Here is a 25,068-nt window from a genome sequence, read left to right as displayed (position 1 = left end):
GGGGAGGTGCGAGAACGTAAGGTGGCAACATATCGTTCCCAGCAGTCCTGTTTGCTCTGCCGGATTAACCACCGAGCCCGGGCCCGCAGCCGTTTAAAGGCAACCGGATTCTCTAGGGAAGGATGACGCCGGTGTCGTTGCAGGGCTCGCCGGCGGTCCCGGATAGCTTCTGCAATCTCTGGTGTCCACCGAGGGACTGACTTACGCCTTAGGGTACTTGACGAACAGGGGACAGTTGCCTTGGCAGCAGAAACAATGGCCATAGTGACCTCGTCCACGGCCAAATCAATGTCACCAGGAAGTGGAGCAATGGCCATAGTAGCCCAGGTGTAGGCTGCCCAATCAGCTCCACGAAGAGCTGGTCAGGGGGTTCATATTGAAAAAGAGAAACCAGGATACGAAAGTGGTTGCTACCACAGAGGTCGTCGTGGACCCTCCAACTGAGGTATGGAAGAGGACCTGGGCTACTAAGAGAGAGGTCAATGGCTGAGTATGTGCCATGAGTCAAGTTAAAATATGTGGGAGCACCAGTGTTAAGGAGGCAAATGTCCTGCTGTGCCAGGAGAGCCTCAACGTTCCTACCATGGCCCAAGATCTGGGCCCCACCCCATAAAGGGTGGTGGGCATTTAAGTCCCCCAAAAGGAGGAATGGCGGGGGGAACTGGGCAAACAAGGCAGCTAGGTCAGCAAGAGGGACAACCTCATCAGGGGGAAGGTAGAGGGAACAGATGGTAAGCTCCATTCCTGCCCGGATTCTAACAGTGGCACTGGGGCACTAGGAACAGTGGCAAGAACATAAACACAGACACTGCCAGACACCCTCTCGTATTCTACACGGTTCTTATAGTAACCCCAGTAGCCACAGAGGGAGGGGGTCCGCCGAACAGGAAACCAGGTTTCCTGTAGGGCCAGACAAGTGGCAGGGAAGCGGCACAAAAGCTGTTTCAACTCAGCAAGGTGGTGGAAAAAACCACGGCAATTCCATTGAAGGATAATGGTATCTGACTGTGAAGACATGAAAGAACCTGGGTGGGGGTGGGGGGGATAGGTTACGCCTTAGAAGTACTCACTGCCACCAGTTGCGAAGTAGCCTGATCAACTTCCATAGGAGCTGCGGGTCAAGCAACATCTAGCTCCTGAGGGCACGCTAGATGCTTCACATCATCTTCAGGTGCAGTGGTGAACTCCTCTATGTCCTTCTCCTTTTGCTTTTTCTTCTTTTTGGTACGGTCCCGTTTGTCCCTCGGTTTATCAGACTGGGTGGGCTTTTCCGACCCAGTCTCATGGACCGAGGAAGACCTGGAAGCCCTACGACCCTCAGGTGGTGGCTTTTTCAGGCACTGGCTGACATCTGGAGGGGCAGTAACCGTGGAAGGGAGGGCACCAAGCGATCCCTTCCACGTGAGGGGAGTCGGAGGAGGCGGGCACTTCTCCAGCACAGAGATGGGGACTGAAGACCCCAAAGAAGGAGGGGTTGTTACTCCCGATGTTGATAACACGGGAGCAACGGAAGAAGGTGTTCCCCCAACTAGCTGAAAGGCAGGAATAGACGGCCGGGCTGGAGGGCCCACAAAAAGTATGGCTGAGCTTGGGGGCTCGTCGCCAGGGATGTCGACATCGAAACTGCTGCAGCAAACGTCGGTGAAATGCGCACAGGGTGAAGTCGGTCGTACTTGCGTTTAGCCTCTGTGTAAGTGAGCCTGTCCAAAGTCTTATACTCCATAATCTTCCATTCTTTTTGATAAACCGCACAGTCTGACGAGCAAGGTGAATGTTTCAGTCCGCAGTTGATACAAACAGGGGGTGGCAAACACGGCATGTTGGGGTGGGAGGCACGTCCACAACCCCAACCGGTAGGGTTGGCATCACATCTTGATGACATATGCCCAAACCCCCAGCACTTAAAGCAGCACATGGGAGGAGGGACGCAAGGCTTAACATCACATTGGTATATCATCACCTTGACATTCTCGGGCAGGGTGTCTCCCTCGAAAGCCAAGATGAAAGCGCCAGTGGCAACCCTACTATCTTTAGGTCCCCTGAAGACACATCGTACAAAGTGGACACCGCGGTGTTCCAGATTTGCACGAAGCTCGTCGTCAGACTGCAACAACAGGTCACGATGAAAAATAAGTCCCTGAACCATATTGAGGCTCTTATGAGGCGTAATGGAAACTGCAATATCACCAAGCTTGTCACAAGCAAGCAATGCCCATGACTGTGTTGGGGATGCTGTCTGTATGAGGACTGCTCCAGACCTCATTTTAGACAGGCCCTCAACTTCTCCGAACTTGTCCTCTAAATTTTCCACAAAAAACTGAGGCTTTGTGGTCAGAAATGAGTCCCCATCTGTTCGGCTGCAAACCAGAAATTGAGGAGAATACGTCTCACCATGTAATTTAGACCGCCGTTCCTCCCCTGGTGTGGACAGGGAAGGGAACGATTAGGGGTCATACTGTAAAGCACTGAACTTTCCTTTCTTAGAGACTCGTGCTTGCGCAATATTCATATTTCGTTTCATGGTGGTCCCACAAGCAGCTAGGGGAAGGAATGTCCACTCAGACAGAGCCCCGCTTGCCTGGGTAAGCCTAATACAACAGGGGGGGGGGGGGGGGGGCGGCAGGTTCCCCACAGGTTCCCCAGAGGTCGCCCGCTAGCAACTGTTCTACCTTAACAGCCATGCGTCTCCTCGGCGCGCAGCACATCTTGAGATTGAGGGTTTTTTCTTTTCTTTTTTTTTTATTTTTTTATAGAGGTTTATACCATCCTCACGACCCAGGCAGTTAAGCCAAGATCCCCGGGCTCTGTACCGTACAACGTTCCACTGTTGCGCCTTACGATGGTCATTGAAGCACACTCTGAGCTTACGGTATTGAGGACTGGTGGCACTTCCCAGTCCCCAGCTCAGGGACCCCGGGGTCGCCAAGCCCGTACCCAGCAACTAATTGCTGAGCCTCCTGAGGGGTAGGGTCAGTGTGATTCTTGCCTGGATCATATACTGGAATCAATACTGCCTCCTTCCAAGTCATGAGGTACTGTCCATCAAACTAGATTTGATTGACAAACAATAGAAACTTGCCTTCAGCTTCAGGCCACAGATAGTGGAGCATGGCATAATGAATCTGATCCAGTCCTGAAGTAGTGGCTCTGGCCACAGACAGAGCTGATTCCAATTCCTACATGGAGAATGGAAGATTGTAGACATCATAACACGAGAACTAGTGAAACTGCTTGATCTCTATAGTACTACATAACACCTGGGACAAGAGTTTATCTGGATGACACAATGGTAAAAAACTTTCAGCTAAAACCTGAGCCATGTCTTTCAGTGTGTCCACAAAGATGATACTTCTCAACAGGTCCATAAGGAGAGATGTACTGCACTCACCTGAAACTGGCTTATTGAGTCCCACACTTTAGCATTGGAAGTGGACCAATTAAAGGAAGTCGCGAATTCCCTCCAGGAGTTGTTCTTCCATTCTTTTATCACCTACCTCATTTATGCTCTCTCAGATCTGAAGGCAACATGGTTTTCTGTAGTCATGTGACATCTGAATTTGTGCACAGCTGCATCTCTAGCTCTGATTGCCGAGCGACATCATCATTCCAATTAGGGATAAGGCATCATTAGAGGTGGTTGCTAGACTAGGAAATAGAATCTGTGGCAGCTCGTTGGATCTCACAGGTGGTACGGTCCACTATCTAGTGAGCACAATCCTGTCGTTCAAAGGTGGCCTGCTGACAATATCGCAATCAATTTGCCGTCTGAACTATCCATCTTCGTGGTCTCCTGTCTACGACCTTGTCAGTAAACAAATCCACTCCAGAAAGTGGTCCTGGAATGCAAATCTGTGGCCACTTCCCACTGAACTGAGTCTGCAACAGCTGGAGAGCAAAAACCAAGTCAATGGCTGAAGATGAGCCTGTAGCTACAGAAAACTGTGTCATCTGCCCACTGTCCAAAAGGTAATGATTCTCTGAATGGATAACACATTCAGTAATTCAACCCCTGCACTCTACAGCACATTGTGGGGATGCCCGGAAGAGTTCTGTCAGTGATCTGCATGCAACGGATCATGAAGTGAAAGAGAGAAAAAACACACTGTAATTTTAACTGGTGTGAGAACTTCCACTGCAACTGCTTGTATGGCCATGGCAAGAACAACAGGAGATGAGTGGCATCAGACATCGATGAAAAAACCACTCCAGCATTTGCCCTATCTCTAGTAACATTGTCTTTCCTATAGGGGTGGTAGACACTTAATGCAGGTGTATCTGCGACTTTAAAATGAGTGTTTTGCAAGCAGATACAGAACTGTCTCCCGTGGGCCAAGAGCTGTAATTCTCCCAGATGTGATTGGTACCCATTTAAATTCCACCTGTGGGGGCCACTGATTAGCAGTGGTTACCATTGGTCTCCTTACTTAGTGGAGGTGATTTACCTGAGATGTCAACACTGGATGGTACTCAGTTCTCCAGTTCCTCCATGTGGATATCAATAACCTCAACAGTAAAATCATCAGAAAGGGAGAGGACTAACCAATCCAAAGATTTGGCTCACACTTTCTTCAACTTCGAATGACTGTGTGTGATTTTTTCCTTATTTACAGGAGAAGGTGCTTGCATAGATGGAGAGGACAGATTAGTGGGTTTGTGACAGTGTGCAGCAATATGTGGCGGAGTGTGGCTGAGGTTCCAAGACAGTCATTGATGGCTTCCGAAATATGTTGGGTTCAAGTGTAGAATTCCCTCAGAGGTAGAATGACAACTGCACATACTCGTACTTGAATAAATTGGTTGGTTTGTTTATTTATTTGTTTGTTTAAAAGAGGGGAGGGAAGGACCAAACTGCTAGGTCATCGGTCCCTCATTCCGATGAAAATAATTCCACAAGGGTGGGAGTAAAACAATCAAGACATACGAAACACAGTTGGAAGAAAGGAGAAAACCACAAGAATGACAGAAGGGGAACAAACACTAAAATGGACAAAATCGGACAAGAAAACCACAGAGAGACACAAGAAATATGTAGAAGAGATCAAAACAAGAGAGCAAATTACCATGGCTGGCTGACCATGAGAATAAAAAGGAAAAGCCAGCCACTCTGCACCACATTAAAACCTCCACCCTAAAAGCACTAGGGTAGAGGACACAGAGGGACAAAGGACATGTGCTAAAACTTAAATCAAATGATAAAACCCACCCTCACAAATAAAATGTAAAACTAACGCTGCTGTTAAGGCATGGTCGCCCTACACCAAAGGTAGGGTGCTGGGAAAGTAAAAAGTCCACTGCAGAGCGGCTGAAAGTAGAAATCCAGCAAGAGGTGGACAACTGTCGTTTGTGAGCCACAGCGAAACCGTGGTGGGTCCTCGCGACGGAGGAGGTAACCATGCGTTAGCCATGTATGGCCAACCAGAGCCAGCAGAGAACAACTGATTCCCTGTGAGAGGACCGCTTGGAAGATTCCATACATTCTAGTCTCCTTAATGACATGCAGATTGTTGTGCATACTGTTATGCCATTCCATCTCCCAACGCCAAAAAACCCTGTGGTGTAAGACAGAACGCAGGTCAGTTTTGGAGATGCCCATCTGCAGAAGCAGTTTCCGCGTAGCCCGTTTGGCCAGCCTGTCTGCAAGTTCATTGCCTGGGATTCCAACATGTCCTGGGGTCCATACAAACACCACTGAACGACAGGACCATTCCAGGGCATAGACAGACTCCTGAATGGGCACTACCAAAGAATGGTGAGGATAGCACTGGTCGATAGCTTGTAGGCTGCTCAAAGAGTCGGTACACAGGAGAAATGATTCGCCAGGGCATGAGCGGATGTGCTCAAAAGCACGAGATATGGCAATCAGTGAAGACACTGAAGCCATCTTGCAAGGAGTGCTGTTCAATATGTCCTCCATGGACACACGCAAAGCCTACCTGACCATCAGCCATCGAGCCGTTGGTGTAAACCACTTCATGGCCCTGGTACATGTCGAGAATGGAGAGGAAGAGAGAGCAGAGAGCCACAGGGTTAACAGAGTCTTTAGAGCCATGTGAAAGGTCCAGAAGAACCTGCGACCTAGATGTACATCATGAAGGTGTATGTGAATGGACCTCGAGGAGAGGTGGTACCAGGGAGGACTCTGGTTCAGACAGAAGGGACCGGATGCGAACCACAATCGTAAGCCCTTACCTGGGTCGCCGTTGCGGGAGATGAACTGCTGTGGTTGGGAAAAGAAGACTGTAATTTGGATGCGCAGGAGAACTACGAACATGTGCAACATAATTGGCGAGCAGTTGAGCACGCCTAGCCTTCAATTGAGGGACTCCGGCCTCCACCAGGACACTGGTCACCGGACTCATTCTAAAAGTTCCCGTCACTAGGCGAACGCCACAGTGGTGCACTGGGTCGAGCAAATGCAATGCTCAGGTTGCCACCGAACTGTAAACCAAACTCCCATAGTCAAAGCAGGATTGAACGAGGGCTCTGCAGAGCTGCAGCAGCATAGAGTGATCTGCATCCTAGGTGGTGTTGCTCAGGCAGCAGAGGGCACTGAGATGCTGCCAGCACTTCCACTTAAGCTGATGAAGGTGAGGTAACCAAGTCAATCAGGCATCAAAAACCAGTCCTAAGAATCGATGTCTTCACCACAATGCATGGATTGTCATTAAGGTAAAGTTCTGGTTCTGGATGAACGGTGCAACGCTGACAGAAATGCACGACTTTGTGGCTGAAAACTAGAAGCCGTGGGCTAGAGGCCATGACTGCGCCTTGTGAATGGCTCCCTGTAGGTGCCACTCAGCAACACCAGTAATGGAGGAGCAGCACGAAATGCTGAAGTCATCTGCATACAGAGAAGGTGAGACCGACGGCCCTACAGCCTCTGCTAGACCGTTAATAGCCACAAAAAAGAGAGAGACACTCAATATGGAGTCCTGTGGAACACCATTTTCCTGAATACGGGGGGACCTTTGGGAGGCACTGACTTGGGAGGGACAGGAAGTTTTGGATAAAACTTGGGAGCGGGCCAGGAGACCCCACTCATACAATGTGGCAAGGCTATGATGTCGCAAGGTCATGTCGTACGTTTACATAAGTAAAAAAAGACAGCAACCAGATGTTGGCATCTGAGAAAGGCTGTTTGGATGGCAGACTCGAGGGACACAAGATTATCAGTGGCAGAGTGACCCTGGCGGAAGCTGCTCTGATGTGGAGCCAGTAGGCCACATGACTCCAGAACCCAACCCATGCTGCTGACACACCATACGTTCCAGCAGCTTACAAAGAAAGTTAGTGAGGCTGATGGGCCAGTAGCTATCGACATCAAGTGGGTTTTTACTGGGTTTGCGATAGAAAGATGTCATCGCACCAGATCTGGTTGAAGATGACGAGGAGATGTCACTTGTAGTCAGACAAGAGATGTTTAATCATCTGACTGTGGATCCAATCTGACCCAAGAGCTGTGTTGGGGCAACATGCAAGGGCACTGAGGAGCTCCCACTCTGTAAATGTGGTGTTATAGGGTTCACTGTGGCATTTACTGAACGAGACAACTTTCCTTTCCATCTGCCATTTGAGGGAGCAAAAGGCTGGGGGGTAGTTCTCCGATGCAGGTGCTCGGCAAAGTGCTCGGCAAAGTGCTCGGCAAAGTGCTCGGCAATCGCGTTTGCATCAGTAGATAACACGCCATTGATGTTAATGCCAGGGACACCTGTTGGGGACTGGTACTCAAAAGGATGTCTGATCCTCGTCCAGACTTAGGAAGGTGATGTACTGCACCCAATGGTCGACACATACATCTCACAAAACTCTTGTTTCTGTCGTTTTATAAGCTGGTGAATGTGGGCATGGAGCTGCTTAAAGGCTATTAGGTGCTCTAGGAAAGGACGTCACTGTAGAGTTTGCCAAGGCTCTTTAATTGCTTCAACGTCCCCCAAGGGAGTGTCTTTTGCCGAGGGGGGGGGGGGGGAATCCCTAAAGAATGAGGGATCATGTTTTCCACCACAGACACGATCGTTGTAGTGAACTGCTTAACGACAGCAGAGGTGAAGGTTTCCCAGTCTGCCTTGTTTAAAGCCCATCTGGGTAGGTGTCCGTGGGCACGACACTGGGGAGTTACAGGAAGATGGGGAAGTGGTCACTACCACACAGATCGTCATGTGCTCTTCAGTGGATACACGAGAGAAAGCCAGGACTGCAAAACGAGAGATCAATGGCCGAATATGTGCCATGTGCCACACTAAAATGTGTGGGGGCACCTGCATTTAAGAGGCAGAGGTCAAGGATGGTTGGGGTCTCCAGTGAGACCGAGGACTGCCCTAATATCAGTATACAGGTCACACGTAGCCACTATTTGCTGAACTGAAAGCGGCACGCCACAAACTTCACAGAATGGTGGATCCTCCCACCGGAGGAAGAAGCCATGTGTGAAAGGGCTATGCCCGATGTGCAGTTTGGTAAGCAAAACCTCCTACCAGCGGCCAGGCTGACAAGAAGTCCGCCAAGCCTTTGTGGTCAATTTCAGCGTCCGCAGTTGGTTGTCTGACACCTGCAACCATTCAGTCTTCCACTGACACTTGATGCATCTGTCAGAAAATGAGATAATGGCATGCAACAGGAGGGGACATTGATGGACAGCACCATCCCAACATGCTTCCTTGGCAGCTTTTGTCAGCCATGTTGTTACCTTGTATTCCAACGTGGCCAGGTACCCAGCAAAAGATCACCTCCTCGCCACAGCGTTGGAGCCACTGTAAAGAGTCATGGATGAGCTGAACCAGCGGGTCTACTGGATACATTTGGTGAAGTGCTTGCAGTGCACTAAGAGAGTCTGAACAGACATGGAAACTTGTATGGTGATGTCAGTGAACCCTCTCCAGTGCCATCAGAATGCCATCACAGAACAACAGAGAGCATTCTCCTGCTAGGATCAATCTCTATAAATAACGATAAAATACTTAAAATAGATGAAAACAAAGTTGTAAAAACCATATCTGGAGTACAACTTTTCATGTACTGTGTCAAGCTTAAAATCACTTTGGGCCTCTGAAGACACCTAGGCGGCAGTGCGTTCCATCCATGGGTGTGTATTTTCATGCCAGAGAGATCCAGATCCTTGAGACAGTCCATAGCACATACACCAAATGGCTGGGTCACTTGGGGCCGATTCCTAAACATTTGTTTGAAGGTGGATTGGATCACTGAACTAAATGCCAATGACTGAGGCGATGCTGAGATTTTCAGTGCCTGTCAAGCCAGAAGGATACATTGCCGAATCCAGAGTGATGGTTCACCAGCCTCTGCACACAGACTCTGAACTGGGTTGGTCCAAAAGGCTCCAGTCAATATCCGAATGCCCCTCATGGTGGACAGCATCTAACATCTAGAGGTAGGAAGGACAGGCTGATCCGTACACCACGCTGTCATAGTCTAAGCGTGATCAAACAAATGCCCTATAAAACTGCATGAGCCAGGAGCTGTCAGCTCCCGGTGTTTTTCTGCCAAGGCATTACAAAATGTTCAACAACCGGAACTCCTTTGTTCGTAGGTCTTTCAGGTGTGGGAGCCATGGTAATTTTGAGTCAAATAATTAACCCAAAAAGTGCACACTGTCTTGAAACCGTAAAATATGGTCCCTCATTGTAACAGGGAGGGAAGCCCCGAAGTCCCCCCTCCCCCCCCCCCCCCCCCGCCCCAACCATCAAGGGAGCAGGTGGAATCTGACAGCTCTGAGAGCCATCTGTAAGCAGTGGAATGGGAGATGGTAGAAACATTGTTGTAGTGGCGGTGTAGGTTGACGTCATATGCAAAGGATGTAGCCTCTCATATTTTCTCTTTGCCTCATCGTATGTCAGTTGGTCCAGGGTCTTGTATTCCATTATTTTTCTTTCTTTCTGGAGAATCCTACAGCACGGCGAATGGTGCTCTCCACAGTTGACACAGATAGGAGGCGGGGCACATGGAGTATTGGGATGTGAAGGACGTCCACAATCCCAGCAAGTAACGCTGGAAGTACAGCGGGAAGACGTATGGCCAAACCTCCAGCACTGCATTGGGGGAGGGATATCTAGCTTTACATCACAGCGGCAGACCATGACCTTGACCTTTTCGGGTAATGTGTCACCCTCTAAGGCCAAGATGAAGCCACCGGTGGCAACTCTATTATACTCTGGACACTGGTGGATGTGCCAGACGAAATGGACACCTCACCGCTCTAAATTGGCGAGCAGCTCATCGTCAGACTGAAAAAGAAGGTTTCTGTGTAATATGATACCCTGGACAATATTTAAGCTCTTATGGGGTGTGATGGAAATAGAAACATTCCCCAGCTTGTCACATGCAAGTAGTGCCCATGACTGGGCAGAGGATGCTGTTTTGATTAAAACCGACCCTGACTGCATTTTGAACAAGCCCTCCACCTCCCCAAACTTGTCCTCTAAAAATGCTCCACAAAAAACTGAGGTTTCATTGACAAGAAATATTCCCCATCAACTCTCATACTTACAAGCTACCGGTGTCAATAAGCGTCACTGCCATCCTCAGCCTGGTGTTCCTCCCATGGTGTGCCCACGACAGGGGGTGGGGACAATTTGGGGCATATTTCTTAGCACTGAAGTTAGACCTTGAGTGCTTAGAGACTGCTGGTGGTCAAACACCAGGAAGAGATGACGTACTACACTTCATGGCGTGTCATCCGCCATGATGCCACTCACTCCGACCAGGGGCCCGCCACACGGGTGCCACCCAGCCACAGCAAAGGCCACTTGACAGGATGGCCATTGCCAAGGGAGTCCCAATGCCCCAGGGTGACAGGCATCTGCTCCTTGGCATACGTGGGGAGTTAAACGACGCAAGAATCAGCAGAGTGGTCCCTGTGTGGTCAGGGTACAAGGTAGCCCCACCACAACGAACTGGCTACCGTGTCGGATATCAGGCGCAAATGAGCTAAGAAGTCCATTATCGTCAACAGTGCAGAAAGTGATACTGTAAAGAGGATGGAGAAAAACACACCCAGGAGGGTGACCTCACCCAACAGTTGAAGAATGAGCAGAAGTGCAGATCCACATCGACGAAAGATGCAAGAGGTCACAGCGCGTGATGGACACTATGCACCATGTAAAGTGCCCTTCCCCAATTGGCTCGTTCTTCGGGAAAATTTTGAAAAATGATGGTCAAACCCTACAGGGGACCATCGCATAAAGGCCGAAACGTGTGCCTCTTACGACAGGCAGGAATACCGTGGGCCTATTCTTACCCCCGAACCCAAAGGGGGTGAGAAAGTGTATCCAGAAAGGGAAAGATATACAGCAACAGCTTGGAAGGAACTGTTTAAGGGGACTGGATGATAATGGATAGTACCATAGAGAAGAATCATAAGTCCACCATGCACTTGGATGCCATCAACAAGGGGAGATCAAACCAGACTGATTGGAAATGAGGGAAGACAAAGCGATCATGGGGATGTAGCTTTGTTTCCTGAAAACTGAAGACAACCGGGGAGTAGGATTGTAAGAGGATCGACATTTCATCCCGATTGGAGTGAAATCCACTGATATTCCAATGGATAATTGACAGAGTGGCCAGAAAAGAGAAAATTCTCACCACAGTTGCCGTCAACTCAACAACCGCTGAGAGCCAACGGCTGACGGCGTGGAATGGCATTCAGCCAAAGGCAGAAGATCCTTTTCCATACGTTATTTGGGGGCGGCTCCTGCTACCAGTGATTGGCTGGTTGATCGGCCACCAGCAGTGCATCTCAGCAACATGAACATGGCCGAGGGCAGCTACTGCTGGGTGATACTGTAGAAGAGAGACACTGTTGTGGAGAAGGAGAGGAACTTTGTTTCTTATGAACCTTCTTGGAAGCAGGACGTTGAGAAGAGTGAGGAGTCAATGGTTGTGAGGTTGGGGTACGTAAAAAATCTTCGCGAGTAGGCTCTTTTTTTTGGAAGTCTGGGAGTCTGGTTTTGGGGCCTGTGATTTAGCAGGAGTTGACAAAGTTTGAGACTTAGAGTAAGCAGGTGATAGTGGGGAGGGTGAATAGGCGATCTTTGTGCTGGCCGATCGGACAACTGTGGCGCTAAAGGTGAGATCGCAGGTCTCCGTGGCTACCTCCTTAGTAAGTTGAGGAGAGGCGAGGACAGGGCAAATTTACCCGCTGGGAGCGCAGTGGGGTTTCTACTGGTGAGCAGCACTTGGATTTCCTGAATAATTTGTGCATCTTTAAAGATAGGGCAATCTCTAGAGGAAGCAGCGTGGTTGCCCATACAGTTGATGCAACAAGGGGATGGAGATGGACAGTCACCCTCATGGGCATTTCTGGCATGTGTAACGCATTTGGCTGTATTGGAACACGACCAACTGGTATGATTAAAATGTTGACATCGATAGCAATGCGTAGGGTTGGGAATGTGTGGTTGGTTGGTTGGTTGGTTGGTTTAAAAGAGGGAGGAGGGACCAAACTGCTAGGTAATCGGTCCCTCGTTCCGATTAAAATAATTCTACAAGGGTGTGGGGACGTAAGGGCAAACTGAAATGATCTGATATCCCACTTTAATGTTGGATGGATGTTGAACTCTGTCAAACGTCAAGAATAGAGTACTGGTCAGCACCAATTCTTTTTCAATCCATTTCATGACGTGATGTACAGCCGTGCCATGATCAGGCAGGTAATTCTGAAATGTCCTTACTGGATAATCCATCGAGTGATCTTGTATAAACCACCCCGCACGATGAGTTTAACATAAGGTGAGCTTCACCCGGATAGGCAAGGTTTGTAGCAGTGTAGTTCGAAGCATTGTTTGTGCCTGGAGGTACTCTAACAATAAGATACCATTTCGTAACCAGAAACAAGACTTGACAGGGTCCGCAATTGCATCGACACCTTTCTGAATAATGAAAGGGTTGACTGAGGAGAAGTCGTGACCTTAGTCAGACAGTGAAACAACTAAGAACTTTGGCACTGACGGAAGAATTATCCGTGGCTGAGACAGATCTAACTTTTTCTTGTGGGCAGAAGTCGTAGAAGTAGAGGAAACCATTGCAAAAGTGTCCCCCATGATTACCGGCTCTCTGATGGCACACTCCTTCCCAGTGGGGGCCCTCTCTGAGTGCACTCCCGGCTTAGGTGATTGTCCACACCTCCCGAGAAACAGACGGAGGGACCAATTGACATGTTCAGAAAGTACCAGCTTGGGTAACCACCCCTCCCTGGGCCTGGCCTTTACCACATGGTATGTACGTGTCCTACTTGTCTACCGGGGAGGGGAATTACGTGTTGCCCCATCACCAGCTAAATGTGGGAATGTGTGGGTTGGCCTTTAGACACACACAGGGAGAAAAAAAAAAGAAAAAGGGAGGAACAAAGAAAAGGAAAGAAGAGAAGAGGTCTCAAACACCGCAGTGGAGAAGAAGGTTATGAGAAGAATCAAGAAAAAGAGAAGGACGAAATGAGGACAGAGACTTTCCAGTATAGAGAGAAAAGAAGAGAAACCACGTCTTTACAGTCATAAGCATCCGTCTCCGGACATAGGCACAAAACATACTTCCAAAGAGAGGGAGAAGAGGAAGGGAAGAAGCGAGGAGGGGGGATGGGGAGGGATGTAGAAAGGGGAGGCATGCAGCCCGGAGAGGAAAGAGCACTGCACCAGCTCGAGATCCTGTGCTCGCCACTCATGTATCCACAAAAGAGTTGTGGACTCCCTGGGGACAAAAGTATGGTGTGTTGTTGGTGAGATGTCAAGTCTTCAGTGCAAGAAGCTTGCACAAACCTGTTTTATCTCCTGTGTACTTGCCAGGTGCACACGGCTGTCACTCCTGCAATGCGAGAACGTGCGGAAACTATCATTCATGGTGACTGACAGATCAAATCAAACACCTCACTGCACAACTGAATGTTTTTCATAGTGCCCACAAAACTTAATTAGACTGTTAGACTGTTCTTCCTCATCCACCACACATTCGAGATCTCGCACCTTCTGACTTCCATCTATTGGGCTCAGTGAAGGGTGGACTCTGCAGGAAGCAGTATGTGGATGATGGGGAGGTTACTGATGCAGCAAGACGTTGCCCTCGACATCGGCCAGTAGAGAGTTACCATGTGGTCACACAAGCCCTCCCAGTAAGGTGGCATAAGGCCATAACATTCAACAGAGATTATGTTGAAAAATGAGATTTTGTAACCAAAAGAGTGAGGAATAATATGGTGTATCGGAATCCTAAATAAAACCAATTTGCTTTTAGAAAAAAAATGTGTTGCATTACTTACTGAACACACCTCATACTTTATGAGAAATGGTGTTATGTTGTAAGACATTAACCTAGTAACTACTATTATATCTTCAGGGAGGGGGGAGGGGCACAGAATTATGTTTTATTTTGTCTTGGTACCCTTTCATAATATGTCCAATCAGTTTCATCATAAAAGTTTTGAATTACATAAATTTTTTATATTATTAAAGACTATATTCCCACTGCAAATATGCTTTAATTTTAACCAAACGTAAGTTGCTAACATTACGTAATGATCTTTGACATGAAAGAAAGAAAATACTAATGTCTTAATTTTTTCTTTCTATGACCATGGGTCAAAGAAGATAATTCTAGTGATTTCATCAACTTCTATTTTATCGTATGATGTTCTCACAGGTCAACAGGTCACATGTGAACATTCACTGAATTTTATGCACAAACTATGTAGGCTATGGAGCATAAAAGAGTATTTTATTAGATCTGTGTGTCCTTTCAGATTAATATTCAGCTGTGTGCAGTATAGAGAGCTGTTGTCAACACCATAAGTGTTTGCTGTTTGTAAAGAGTTGTTACACACTCCTACTATAACTGGTTTTCATTCAACTGTGAACCGGTTAGCAACAAAATGTAACAAATTTACATATCATTCTACATATGATTCCAGAGAACTAATTTAACTTATTTTTCACCCACTATGCCAAATCATGTTGCTTAATGAACTGTTGAATCGTTAGGTAAGACCCATATAGGAAATTTCACCTTCTGGACATCAAAATGTAATTTTCAGTAACATCATGTCAAAGGACTTGTCAGTATCACATCCATCCACTGCTAGGAATATGTATAATCAATTTGTCTAGTTACAGAATTGCTCAGTTATGAACAATCAGATAATGAAAGACACACCAAAAACACTATTTTTATGATGTTTGAAACATGTAACAACTCTAATTAACATACCATCAGCTTATTATGCAATTGCTAATTGTAACAACATCTAATTACTTAGTTATTACTGAAACTCATAAAACAAAGTCTTTCTGGTGATGTAAACAAAGTGATTATTTGGACTTCTGTAAATATTTATTGAAATTCTGTTCACATAAAAAAATAATGTACACATAATTGAAACCAGAAACATGTTAGGAAGATCTGGGATGGAGTAGTTTCTATGTAATTAACAAAAAGATAATAATCACTGTTTATTCTAACCATTTTTCTATCTCCTTAAAATCAGAAGAACTGTGATTAAGTTGGTATCCCAGTCAATGTATTTCATTTGTAACTGCTATATGACAATATTTTTTGTTATTGTTGATAACTTTGTAATTGTAATTGGCGAGTTTTCTATATGTAACACTGTAGTGATTGTTATAAAATGTACAGAAAGAGCGTAAGAGGGGGAGTATGGGGGGGGGGGGGGGGCAACTACAATGTAAGATTTAGATGAGGACTCTGACAAGTAGCAAATAGTACACCTGACACAACAACTGTCTTTACACAATTACTTGGAATCATGCAGCTCTCTGGCCCATTTTCACTTAACAAACTTCCAGGAAACACCATCTGCAGTGAAGCTTCAAAAGCATCCAGAGCGAGATAAGTTGACAACATTAATCATTATTCTGAAGATGCCGAGCTACACCCACCAAATTACAAGAACTTTATTTACAGCTACCATTAACATTATGAAAAGATGATTAAATTCTAGTTTATTTTCTTTTTGGGTCAACATTCTTTTATCCCCAGTGTTGCAGTTACACTGCATAATGACATTAACATTGCAAAGAGAGAAAATAATACTGAATATATTATTGGTCTTGGCAATGAGTGACTATTGTTTCAGATATTTTCCAGCTCAAGCAAAAGAGCTTTCCCCTGGTTTTATGACCTACAGACTTGACAACTTTTAACACGTACTTTACAAGAAACATTTTTACGTTGTATATCCAATGACATGACGTAATTTTTGGAAAATTTTCCTATTTGCACACATACATCTGAAGATGGAACTGCCAGCCCCAGAATTGACTGAATATAATGAGAAAATTATAAAATCATCCTTGCAGCCACAGGATGCTTTCTTTATAACTGATACCATAGTCAAGTAACATATTGCTTCCTACAGTGTATATCATGCAAAAGACCACAAAGGTAAAGTCACAGAGAGTCAGGTTCACATGGTGGCTTTTAAGCAATTATTCTTCCAACGAACCATTGTTGACAAACCAGGAAAGGGGGAAATGGCAGTGATAAATTACCCTCCATCACACACTATAAGATGGCTTGTGCTGCATAGATGTAGATGTGCACCTAGTACAACAGTTCGTGACAGAAGGGGCATTCTCTGTGAAGAAACTTGTAAAGGAGCTGTGAGTACTGCACAATAGGTGTAAACACAGCATAGAGCTTTAGATAGAGAAATGCTAAATGAAATCCATTTGGCTGACAAAGGAGCTGTGTATATTGTGGCATCAAAAGACCTCTGTGAAAACTAAGAAATTCTGGTCCTACAGAAGGGCTGTACATCTCATCCAATTTTGTGTCCACACCCTCACAAATGACACAGAAAATGAAATTAAAAATGGCAATTCAAAGGCAGGAATGCTGAACTGCATTTTCAAATATTCTTTAATGAAGAAAAATCTTGGAAAATTATCCAATTTAATTCTTGTATCAATGTAATTATAAGGTAAATAGATATTAGTGTCAGCGATGTTGAGAATCAGCTGAAACTTATTCCATCCTCTTAGAGGTGACCATCCAGGATAGAAATAATTCTTTTTCTGATATTTCAGCCAATAATTGTGCAGCCATGTAGAAGATGAGTTTATGACAGAATTAAAACCACTTGACAACACTGTGCATGTGTTCAAGTTATACAACTGTTGGCAACAATACCATCAGTCACAGATCACAAAAAAAAACTGTGTGTGTCTAATAATAAAACACAGAAAGCACTAAGTTAGCAAATCCACTGTGCTTATAATTTATGCTATTAATTATTAAATTTAGATCATTTGAGCTATGTATCTTTTACCACAATGACAAAGACTTACATAAATACCCACCTTTCTTTTTAAAAATGAGTTCCTTTTTTTTACAGATCCCAGAAAAGTTGCTACCTTGGTCAGAGGGTGGAAGATCATATCCAGTTAATGGTTCTTCATTATTCTGACTACAGGCGGAATTACAGTACACACAATTTCCTAAACATCGAACTAATACATCTACAAACCTTCATCTCCCATTCCACTGTAAACCTGGTACTTTGACGAATGGAGTTACAGTGTTCAAGAAACTGCACCAAATCATTCTCACCATGAATGTGTCATTGATATAACTTCAAAATGTTGGTAGAATACTGGGGAAGTGCAATCAGTCTACAAAGGAGCTTGCTTACAAATCACTTGTGAGACCAGTTCTATAATACTGCTCAAGTGTGTGGAACCTGTACCAGATAGGACTAACAGGGTATATTGAACGTATACAGAGAAGGGCAGCAAGAATGGTCACAGATTTGTTTAATCTGTGGGAGAGAGTCACAGAGATAATGAAGGAACTGAACTAGAACATTCTTGAAGATATACATAAACTATACCAGGAAAGTCTGTTAAAGTATCAAGAATCTGCTTTAATAATTGATGGTATACTACACCCCCTACATATCACTCACAAAGGGATCATAAGGATAAGATTAGAATAATTACTGCATGCACAGAGGCATTCAAACAATCATTTTCCTGCACTCCATACAAGAAAGAAACACTAATAACTGGTATAAAGGGGCATACCCTCTGCAATGCACCTCATGGTGGTTTGCAGAGTGTAGATGTAGAGTTTTAAAACTGCATAGTTGAGTTCTTTTTCTTCAATATCCTCCATAAATAAACTAGCTATTCTGGGTGAGAAAGGGTTACATGTGACAGCATTGTCAATCTATTCAAAACACTGGTTCTCAAATAAAAACTAAGTGGAGGTTAGTGCACGTTTAAATAATGCTATTGTGCCTCCCTCAAACATACTGTTAATCAATTATAAGGTGTCAACAACAGGTACCTTAGTATACGAGGAGACAATCTCAAAGCTAGCCAATAAATCTGAGCAACTGAGTTTCAATGTTTCTGACCTACTAATAAGATGTGCCAAAATCACTAAACCTGAACAATGCCCAAGGCTCCAATGGAATCCCTACCACATTCTATGCAAAATTTTTGGCTGAGTTAGCCTCCATTTTAACCACAATATACGGTACATCCTTCAAACAAACAACTGTCCCTAGTGGAATAAAGCTCAGGTCACAACTGTCTACAAGCAGTACAGAAGAAGTGGTTGACAAAACTACCATCCAATATCTTTGACATCTACGTTTTATAACCTTAGGACATATACTGAACTCAAATGCAATTAGGTGTCTAAAACAGAATGACCACCATTCCAACTAGCACCAGGTCCGAGACGATCAGTCTCACTTTTCTCAACTGATACCTTGACGTCGTGGATCAAGGCAATCAGAGGGATGCAGTATTTTTCAATTTCCAAAAAGTATTTGACTCAGTACGACACCTATGTCTATCATCAAAAGTAAGGTCATAGGGTTAACAAGTGAAATTTGAGACTCCCTCAGTATGGAGGATGCAGCATGTTATCTTGGATTAAAATTAATTTACAGATGTAGACCAAGAAAATGTGTTGGTTCGTTGGTTGGTTGTTTGGGGAAGGAGACCAGACAGCGAGGTCATCGGTCTCATAGGATTAAGGAAGGACGGGGAAGGAAGTCGGCCGTGCCCTTTCACAGGAACCATCCCGGCATTTGCTTGGAGCGATTTAGGGAAATCACGGAAAACCTAAATCAGGATGGCCGGACGCGGGATTGAACCGTCGTCCTCCCGAATGAGAGTCCAGTGTGCTAGCCACTGCGCCACCTCGCTCGGTGAGAAAATGTGTTGAGACCCTTATTGTTCGTGTTGTATATTAATGGCATGGCAGACAATATTAGCAGTAGCTTCAGACTTCTTGCAGATTATGCAGTTATCTATACTGAAGTACTGCCTGAAAAAAAGCTTCACAAATTTCAGATCGATTTTGATGTAGTAAAAAAGAGTACCATCTAGGTTTAAATGTTGAAAAATGTAAAATTGTGGAATTACGGAAGTGTCCGATTCCACGCGTCTGCTTTGACCCATGACATCATCCGTATGGCGGAAATGGCTATTCTAAGTTTCTCCAATATGGCGTCTATGATGTCACTACATACACACGGCAACAAACACAAAAATACGTATAAATAAGACAATAACATCTCCCTCCAAAAATACAATCAAACTAACGGGGTAGCTGCAGGAAATTGGGGGTTTTAGGGAGGGGACAGGCTAAATATAACAGGGGAAAATATATATATATATATATATATATATATATATATATATATATATCCACGATTCCAAAACGCACAAGATGACGAACAAAGAAAAAAAATACACAATCTACAGGAATCGGACACTTCCCTTGACCTACATAGGTCAACCACAACTGGAGATACCAAAACACCAACGCCTACAGCAAAAACTACGAAAATTGGAATCAGACATTTCCCTTCACCACAGCTGACGATACCAAAATACCAATACCTACATATAAAAAGTATGAAAATTGGAAACGGTCATTTCCCTTCATCTATACAGGTCAATCGTAACTACTGATACAAAAAAGACCACCGCCTACAACTACAAAAAACAAAACCACAACACCTCAAAAATTCAAAAGTCGAACATCCCTACATAAATTAAAACACATTCAATACACAATAAATATACAAAACATTACAACTCGAGAAAAATTGACCCAAAATTCAATTACTTACCACCAACAAATGTTGGCGCTGCAAAGTAGGTCAGCGATCCCAAACACACACACACACACACACACACACACACACACACACACACACACACACACACAGACACACACACACACACACAGGGTGCTATCAAACACAACAAGACGACGACAACAAAAACAACCAACTCAAACTCCACGCCATAATGACGTCACACACCACAACATCCTTACATCATGGGTCAAAGCAGACGGGTGGAATCAGATGCTTCTGCTGACCCAAAATTGTGCACATCACAAAACGGAAAAAATGTGTCATATGCCTACAGTACAAATGGCCTGTAATTGCAGCATGTCATATCTGAAAGAAAAAAACAACAGAGAAAATTCCAGGATGAAATTTTCACTCTGTAGCAGAGTGTATGCTGATATGAGACTTCCTGGCCGATTAAAACTGTATGGCAGACAAAGATTCAAACTCGAGATCTTTGCCTTTTGTGGACAACTGCTTTACCAACTGAGCTACCCATGGCTAACTCATGACCTGTTATCACAGTTCTACTTCCACCACCTTGTCCCCTACCTTCCAAATTTCAAAGAAGTTCTCTTTATGTGGAGGAGAACATCTGTGAAGTTTGGAAGGTAGGAGATGAGGTATTGAGGGGAGTACAGCTGTGAGAACAGTTTGTGATAGACCAGCTGGTAGAGCTCTTGCCCACAAAACGCAAAGGTTCGGGTCTTGATACGGCACACAGTCTTAATCTGCCAGGAGTTTCAACAGAGAAAACTGTACATGGATTCGAACATTTCTTTGAATATTTGCACAGTTCGAGAGAGAAATCACAAACACAGTTATTAATAAAAAGAATCACACTCCAGTTCTGCAATGCCTAATGAGGTATATACACACACTGGAGGCATTAACAAAAGAAAGGTGCTTGCACATAGTGTTTCAATAGGAATCTAAGGGGAAAATAATACAAAATGATCTTACAAATTTGTTACAGCATGTCTGCAAAGGGTGAAAATTTTCCACAACTTAAATCAATACTTCAAACATTCTACTTTACAAGAAAGGAAGCAGATTGGTAGTCTCTTTATATCTTGTCTAAATTTATGACAAACATTAGATTTTAATAAAGGAAGGGTATAGGTTTGCTTAAACAAATACAATGGGCCACTACAATCCATCAAATTACAGAACAGAGAAATTAGGTACCACTTTGCTTAGGGTTGTAAATTTCGATAAAGCTGAACACTCAGTTTCAACAAAATATATAGCAAGAAAAAGGCCTCGAAAAACAACGACAGTTTCGGCCTACACTAGTTAACTGAAGAATATTTGCAGTAATACTAGAGCAAATCACAGTGTAGCCCACACTGGATGGAAGTCTTAATTGTTATTGTAATGACGTCTGAATGGAAGTCGACAGAAAATACAGCCACTTGAATGGGCACTAGAACGAAGTCAGTAGGCCTAGCTCTACATATCATTTGAATCCAGCAAAGCTGTAAGGTCGTAAGTGGACAAAGGAAGAACCTTAAAGATAACATAACATACGGAAGGTGAGTGGATGATACTATATTGTATGCAGAACATACGAGGAGACACACAGTTGACGGCTGTAGCGCAGCGTAATGTCTGTCCGAAGAAAAACCTAAAAAGACTTCCAATATGCTGTCATGCAAGTATTTCTTCATACGACGGGAAAGTGAGCAATATGCGGCAAACGATATCTGAACCTTTTTGTTTGTTTCTCCTTAATATACAACACTAGTTCAATGACGAAAACAATGTTTGACAACCACTGTGGAGTGTCAACCGACATTCCTCAATGTAATATTTTGGACGTATGATGGCTCCGCAGCGAAAGTAAAGCTAATTTATTGATTTATTTTTACATGCAGTAGCAGCGTTTAAATGTCTTTATAGTGTCTGTACGTTATATACGAATCTGAGTTAACTTACTGTCAAGTTCTTCAATAAGGGTAGCGGTGCCAGGAGCAACTTGTAATTCGGAAGGCTCAATCATTTTATCCAAACACTCATATTTCAGTCACATTAGCAGTGGGGAGTAAGTACGCGTGCTGTTGAACAAGTACAAACATGAAGCAAACACCTGATGTCACACCCTAATCAAATCACACGTACTACCAAACATTATGGCTTATAAATGATGGACCATACAACCAAAGATGCTACATAGGTTTCGCAAAGGATACATTATTTGTCGATGAAGTTAATTCACACCTTAGTAGATAGATGGTGCGCAACCATTGAAATGCGCTCTTCATTGACTTAGCAATGGTGAACAAGGTTGAGTAGTGTTACTATTGCAATTGTGCGGTTGAAGTATGTATTTTTTACAAGTTATCAAATACTTATAGAGCTGAAATTATGTGAAATATCTTCGGAAGCCGAGGCAATGACTCCAGGTAAGATGGAAAGAACGAAGTACCTGTTGTGACAAGTGACAACATTAGCGGCATGCATAACCAAACATACATCATTCAAAGTTTGAGTTCTTTAGAGCTGTAGTTACTGTCTGAACTATCTTCTGCTCCCATATAAATAACTACCGTTCAAATAGATGTAGGCTGACCACTATCGTATGAGACTAAATAATGAATAGTCGAGTTATTCTTGTTCATATTTTTTATTCTTAAATTTGCAGCACAATATTCTATTCCTACGTTAAGCTATGACTGTGATTCACGAAGACAGGTGAGATAGCTTTTAGTGTTTATTTTCTTGATCATTTGCCACTTGCTCTCGTAAGAAATCTCTGTGGACAGAACAGCTGTTAGCACCGTACAAAGTATGTCTAAACTGTTCCTACTGAGTGCTGATCATCTCGTTGTAAAGATCTTCACGCAGTGATTCGTTCATTAACCCTGGAACGGCACCAAAGTAAAAAGAGGCATCAGCACTACGCAGGAATACCGTACTAATTTACTCCAACGAGAAAACCATTACTTTCGCATATAATTTGGTATAATTTGAAGACAAAACTTTAAAAGAACTCAATTTTTACAACCTGTGCATAGTTTTCTTTTATGTTCGAAACGGGTGAGCGTTTTGCATTTATTATACAAAGTTAAGTTTTTTCGGTCCATACTGAGGGTTCAGAATAACCATTTTCCAGCTGAAAATATCCTACTAAATAGCGCTTCTGATGGTACTTCACTTTTAGTGGAATGGTCGAACTACGTCCTGCTAGTCACCGGCATGTTCAGTGTTAAGTTCCCACGCACGGTTTCTTAATACATGTTCATCAGCCTTTAGCATCGTCCTTCATGGAGCTTTTTGATCCACTCAAAGATGTTCCAGTACCGTCAACAACGTTGTAAAATAGCTTAAAAAAGCCAACGCTTTTTCTTTGTAGCAGATGACTACATATGACAACTTAAGAAACCTTTGACTTGGGGTGGTTTACCCCCCCAATATGAAGTACAATCATCATTTTTAGGGTAGTATTACTAAAGAAAAAACAAAGAATGCTCTTTTTTCTTTATTGTTGTCGTTATCATGGCGTATTCAGTACCATTTTTAATCCTCCATGTACAAACAGCGCTTGTACCATGTTCACACAATCGTTAGTTTCCCGCTACAGTGGGCGTAGAAGCGAGAACCATTTGCCCGTTGTACAACTACGATTTGTACAGTGAATACATTTTACAGCGGGTGCCACACGTTCGGCGTTAGTACTTTCTCCCGTGTAAAGTACACCAACACCGCTATTGAACGTATCAGGATCACATAGCAGAAAGTTTCATAACAAAAATGTTAGATGGCATGGACATTTTGAGTAGAGAGCATCCCTGGAATCCAACAAACTATTGTTCAGTCAGTGAATAATTTATGTTCTTTGGGACACGTTTCCTATAAAACGATCACATATCGGTATTTTATGGCTCGGAACCATACGATTTCGCTTACATTATATATAACAACAAATTTCTTTTGTCTGCTAGGAAAGCACTCTCAGGGAATTTTGCCAGCAAATTACAGAGAGTTGCATGGACCCTTTGCAAGGGGTGTAGAAAGGGGCGAAGGGCGAGGGACGGACTCCCCACCCCCGCACATCATACACTAACGCTCGAGCGCCCCGACCTCCAGGAATCTGGAGTACAGAGTTTTTATGCATTAGAAATTTCTCATACACAACTAGATATGATTGATCATATTCCCGCTATAACCACGGGTTTAGACAATGAGAAATACTATATCCTCAGCAATCGCTGTACAACTAATGCTATATTGCCACACCTTTCATGAGAAATTACGCTGTCTCCTTTGTCATCGTTGCGTTTTCGCGCTATCCTAAACTCTAGACAAATGTAAACCTTTGCAGAACTGCTCCCTCCCCCCCTTCAGTCTCCCCCCTGTTGATGACATTGTTGTTGGATACCGACCCGAGATTTGGAGATGTTAGTTCTACATGCAGATCGTTGGACTAGCCACCAAAGATGTTGTAGAGCAGACGTTATTGTTTCAACGCAGCAAAGCCTTTGTGCAGAATCTCTGAAAGGTAAGAAATGTTTTCTAAAACATTAAGACACATTTTTGTCTAGCTCATAGTCCATAGTATGCGAAACATTGTGGATTTTGCGAAAGCTTTCTGGGTTTTCGTGTGAAGTCCATCGTTTAAAACTTGGTGTTAAATGTTTATTACACTTTTGTAGATGTTATTTGGCTTTTTTAAGAGCATAATTAGTTTTTTGTGCTTCATATAGATGTTGAAAGCCAGGATGAGCCTTAGGGTGTCAGGTCTATTTGTTCACCTCATCCTGAACCAGGGTTCCGTATACACACAGTCGAGTCAAATCAGTGTGACCACTTGTCAAAAGCGTGAATCGTATTTTGCACCGCGGACGTGCAGTTAGAGTGCCAGGGTGGTTCTGGAAGGTACCGACAGGGCTGTGGAGCCATGCCGACTCCATTGCCGTGGCAAGCTGCCCTGTGTTTCTCGGTTGAGCCGG

At 44.2% G+C, this 25,068-nt stretch overlaps 2 protein-coding genes across 3 annotated transcripts in view; one reads left to right on the top strand and one right to left on the bottom strand.

Moving 5' to 3' along the window:
• LOC126187539 (U6 snRNA-associated Sm-like protein LSm1) overlaps positions 1-22,264 on the bottom strand; it is a 43,243-nt gene extending 20,979 nt beyond the window's left edge. Inside the window, exon 1 of the mRNA XM_049928686.1 lies at positions 22,055-22,264. Coding sequence (XP_049784643.1) covers positions 22,055-22,118 — 64 coding nt within the window. The 5' untranslated portion in view covers positions 22,119-22,264. The remainder of the gene's footprint in view (positions 1-22,054) is intronic.
• Positions 22,265-22,360: 96 nt separating this feature from the next.
• LOC126187538 (alpha-1,3-mannosyl-glycoprotein 4-beta-N-acetylglucosaminyltransferase A) overlaps positions 22,361-25,068 on the top strand; it is an 875,060-nt gene continuing 872,352 nt past the window's right edge. For both annotated transcript variants that reach the window (XM_049928685.1, XM_049928684.1), the window contains exon 1: positions 22,361-22,521. The gene's annotated coding sequence lies outside the window, so the exon portion shown is untranslated. The remainder of the gene's footprint in view (positions 22,522-25,068) is intronic.

This window comes from Schistocerca cancellata, chromosome 5, assembly GCF_023864275.1.
Source record: "Schistocerca cancellata isolate TAMUIC-IGC-003103 chromosome 5, iqSchCanc2.1, whole genome shotgun sequence".
NCBI lineage: Eukaryota > Metazoa > Arthropoda > Insecta > Orthoptera > Acrididae > Schistocerca > Schistocerca cancellata.
This window is presented reverse-complemented; position numbering and strand designations above follow the sequence as displayed.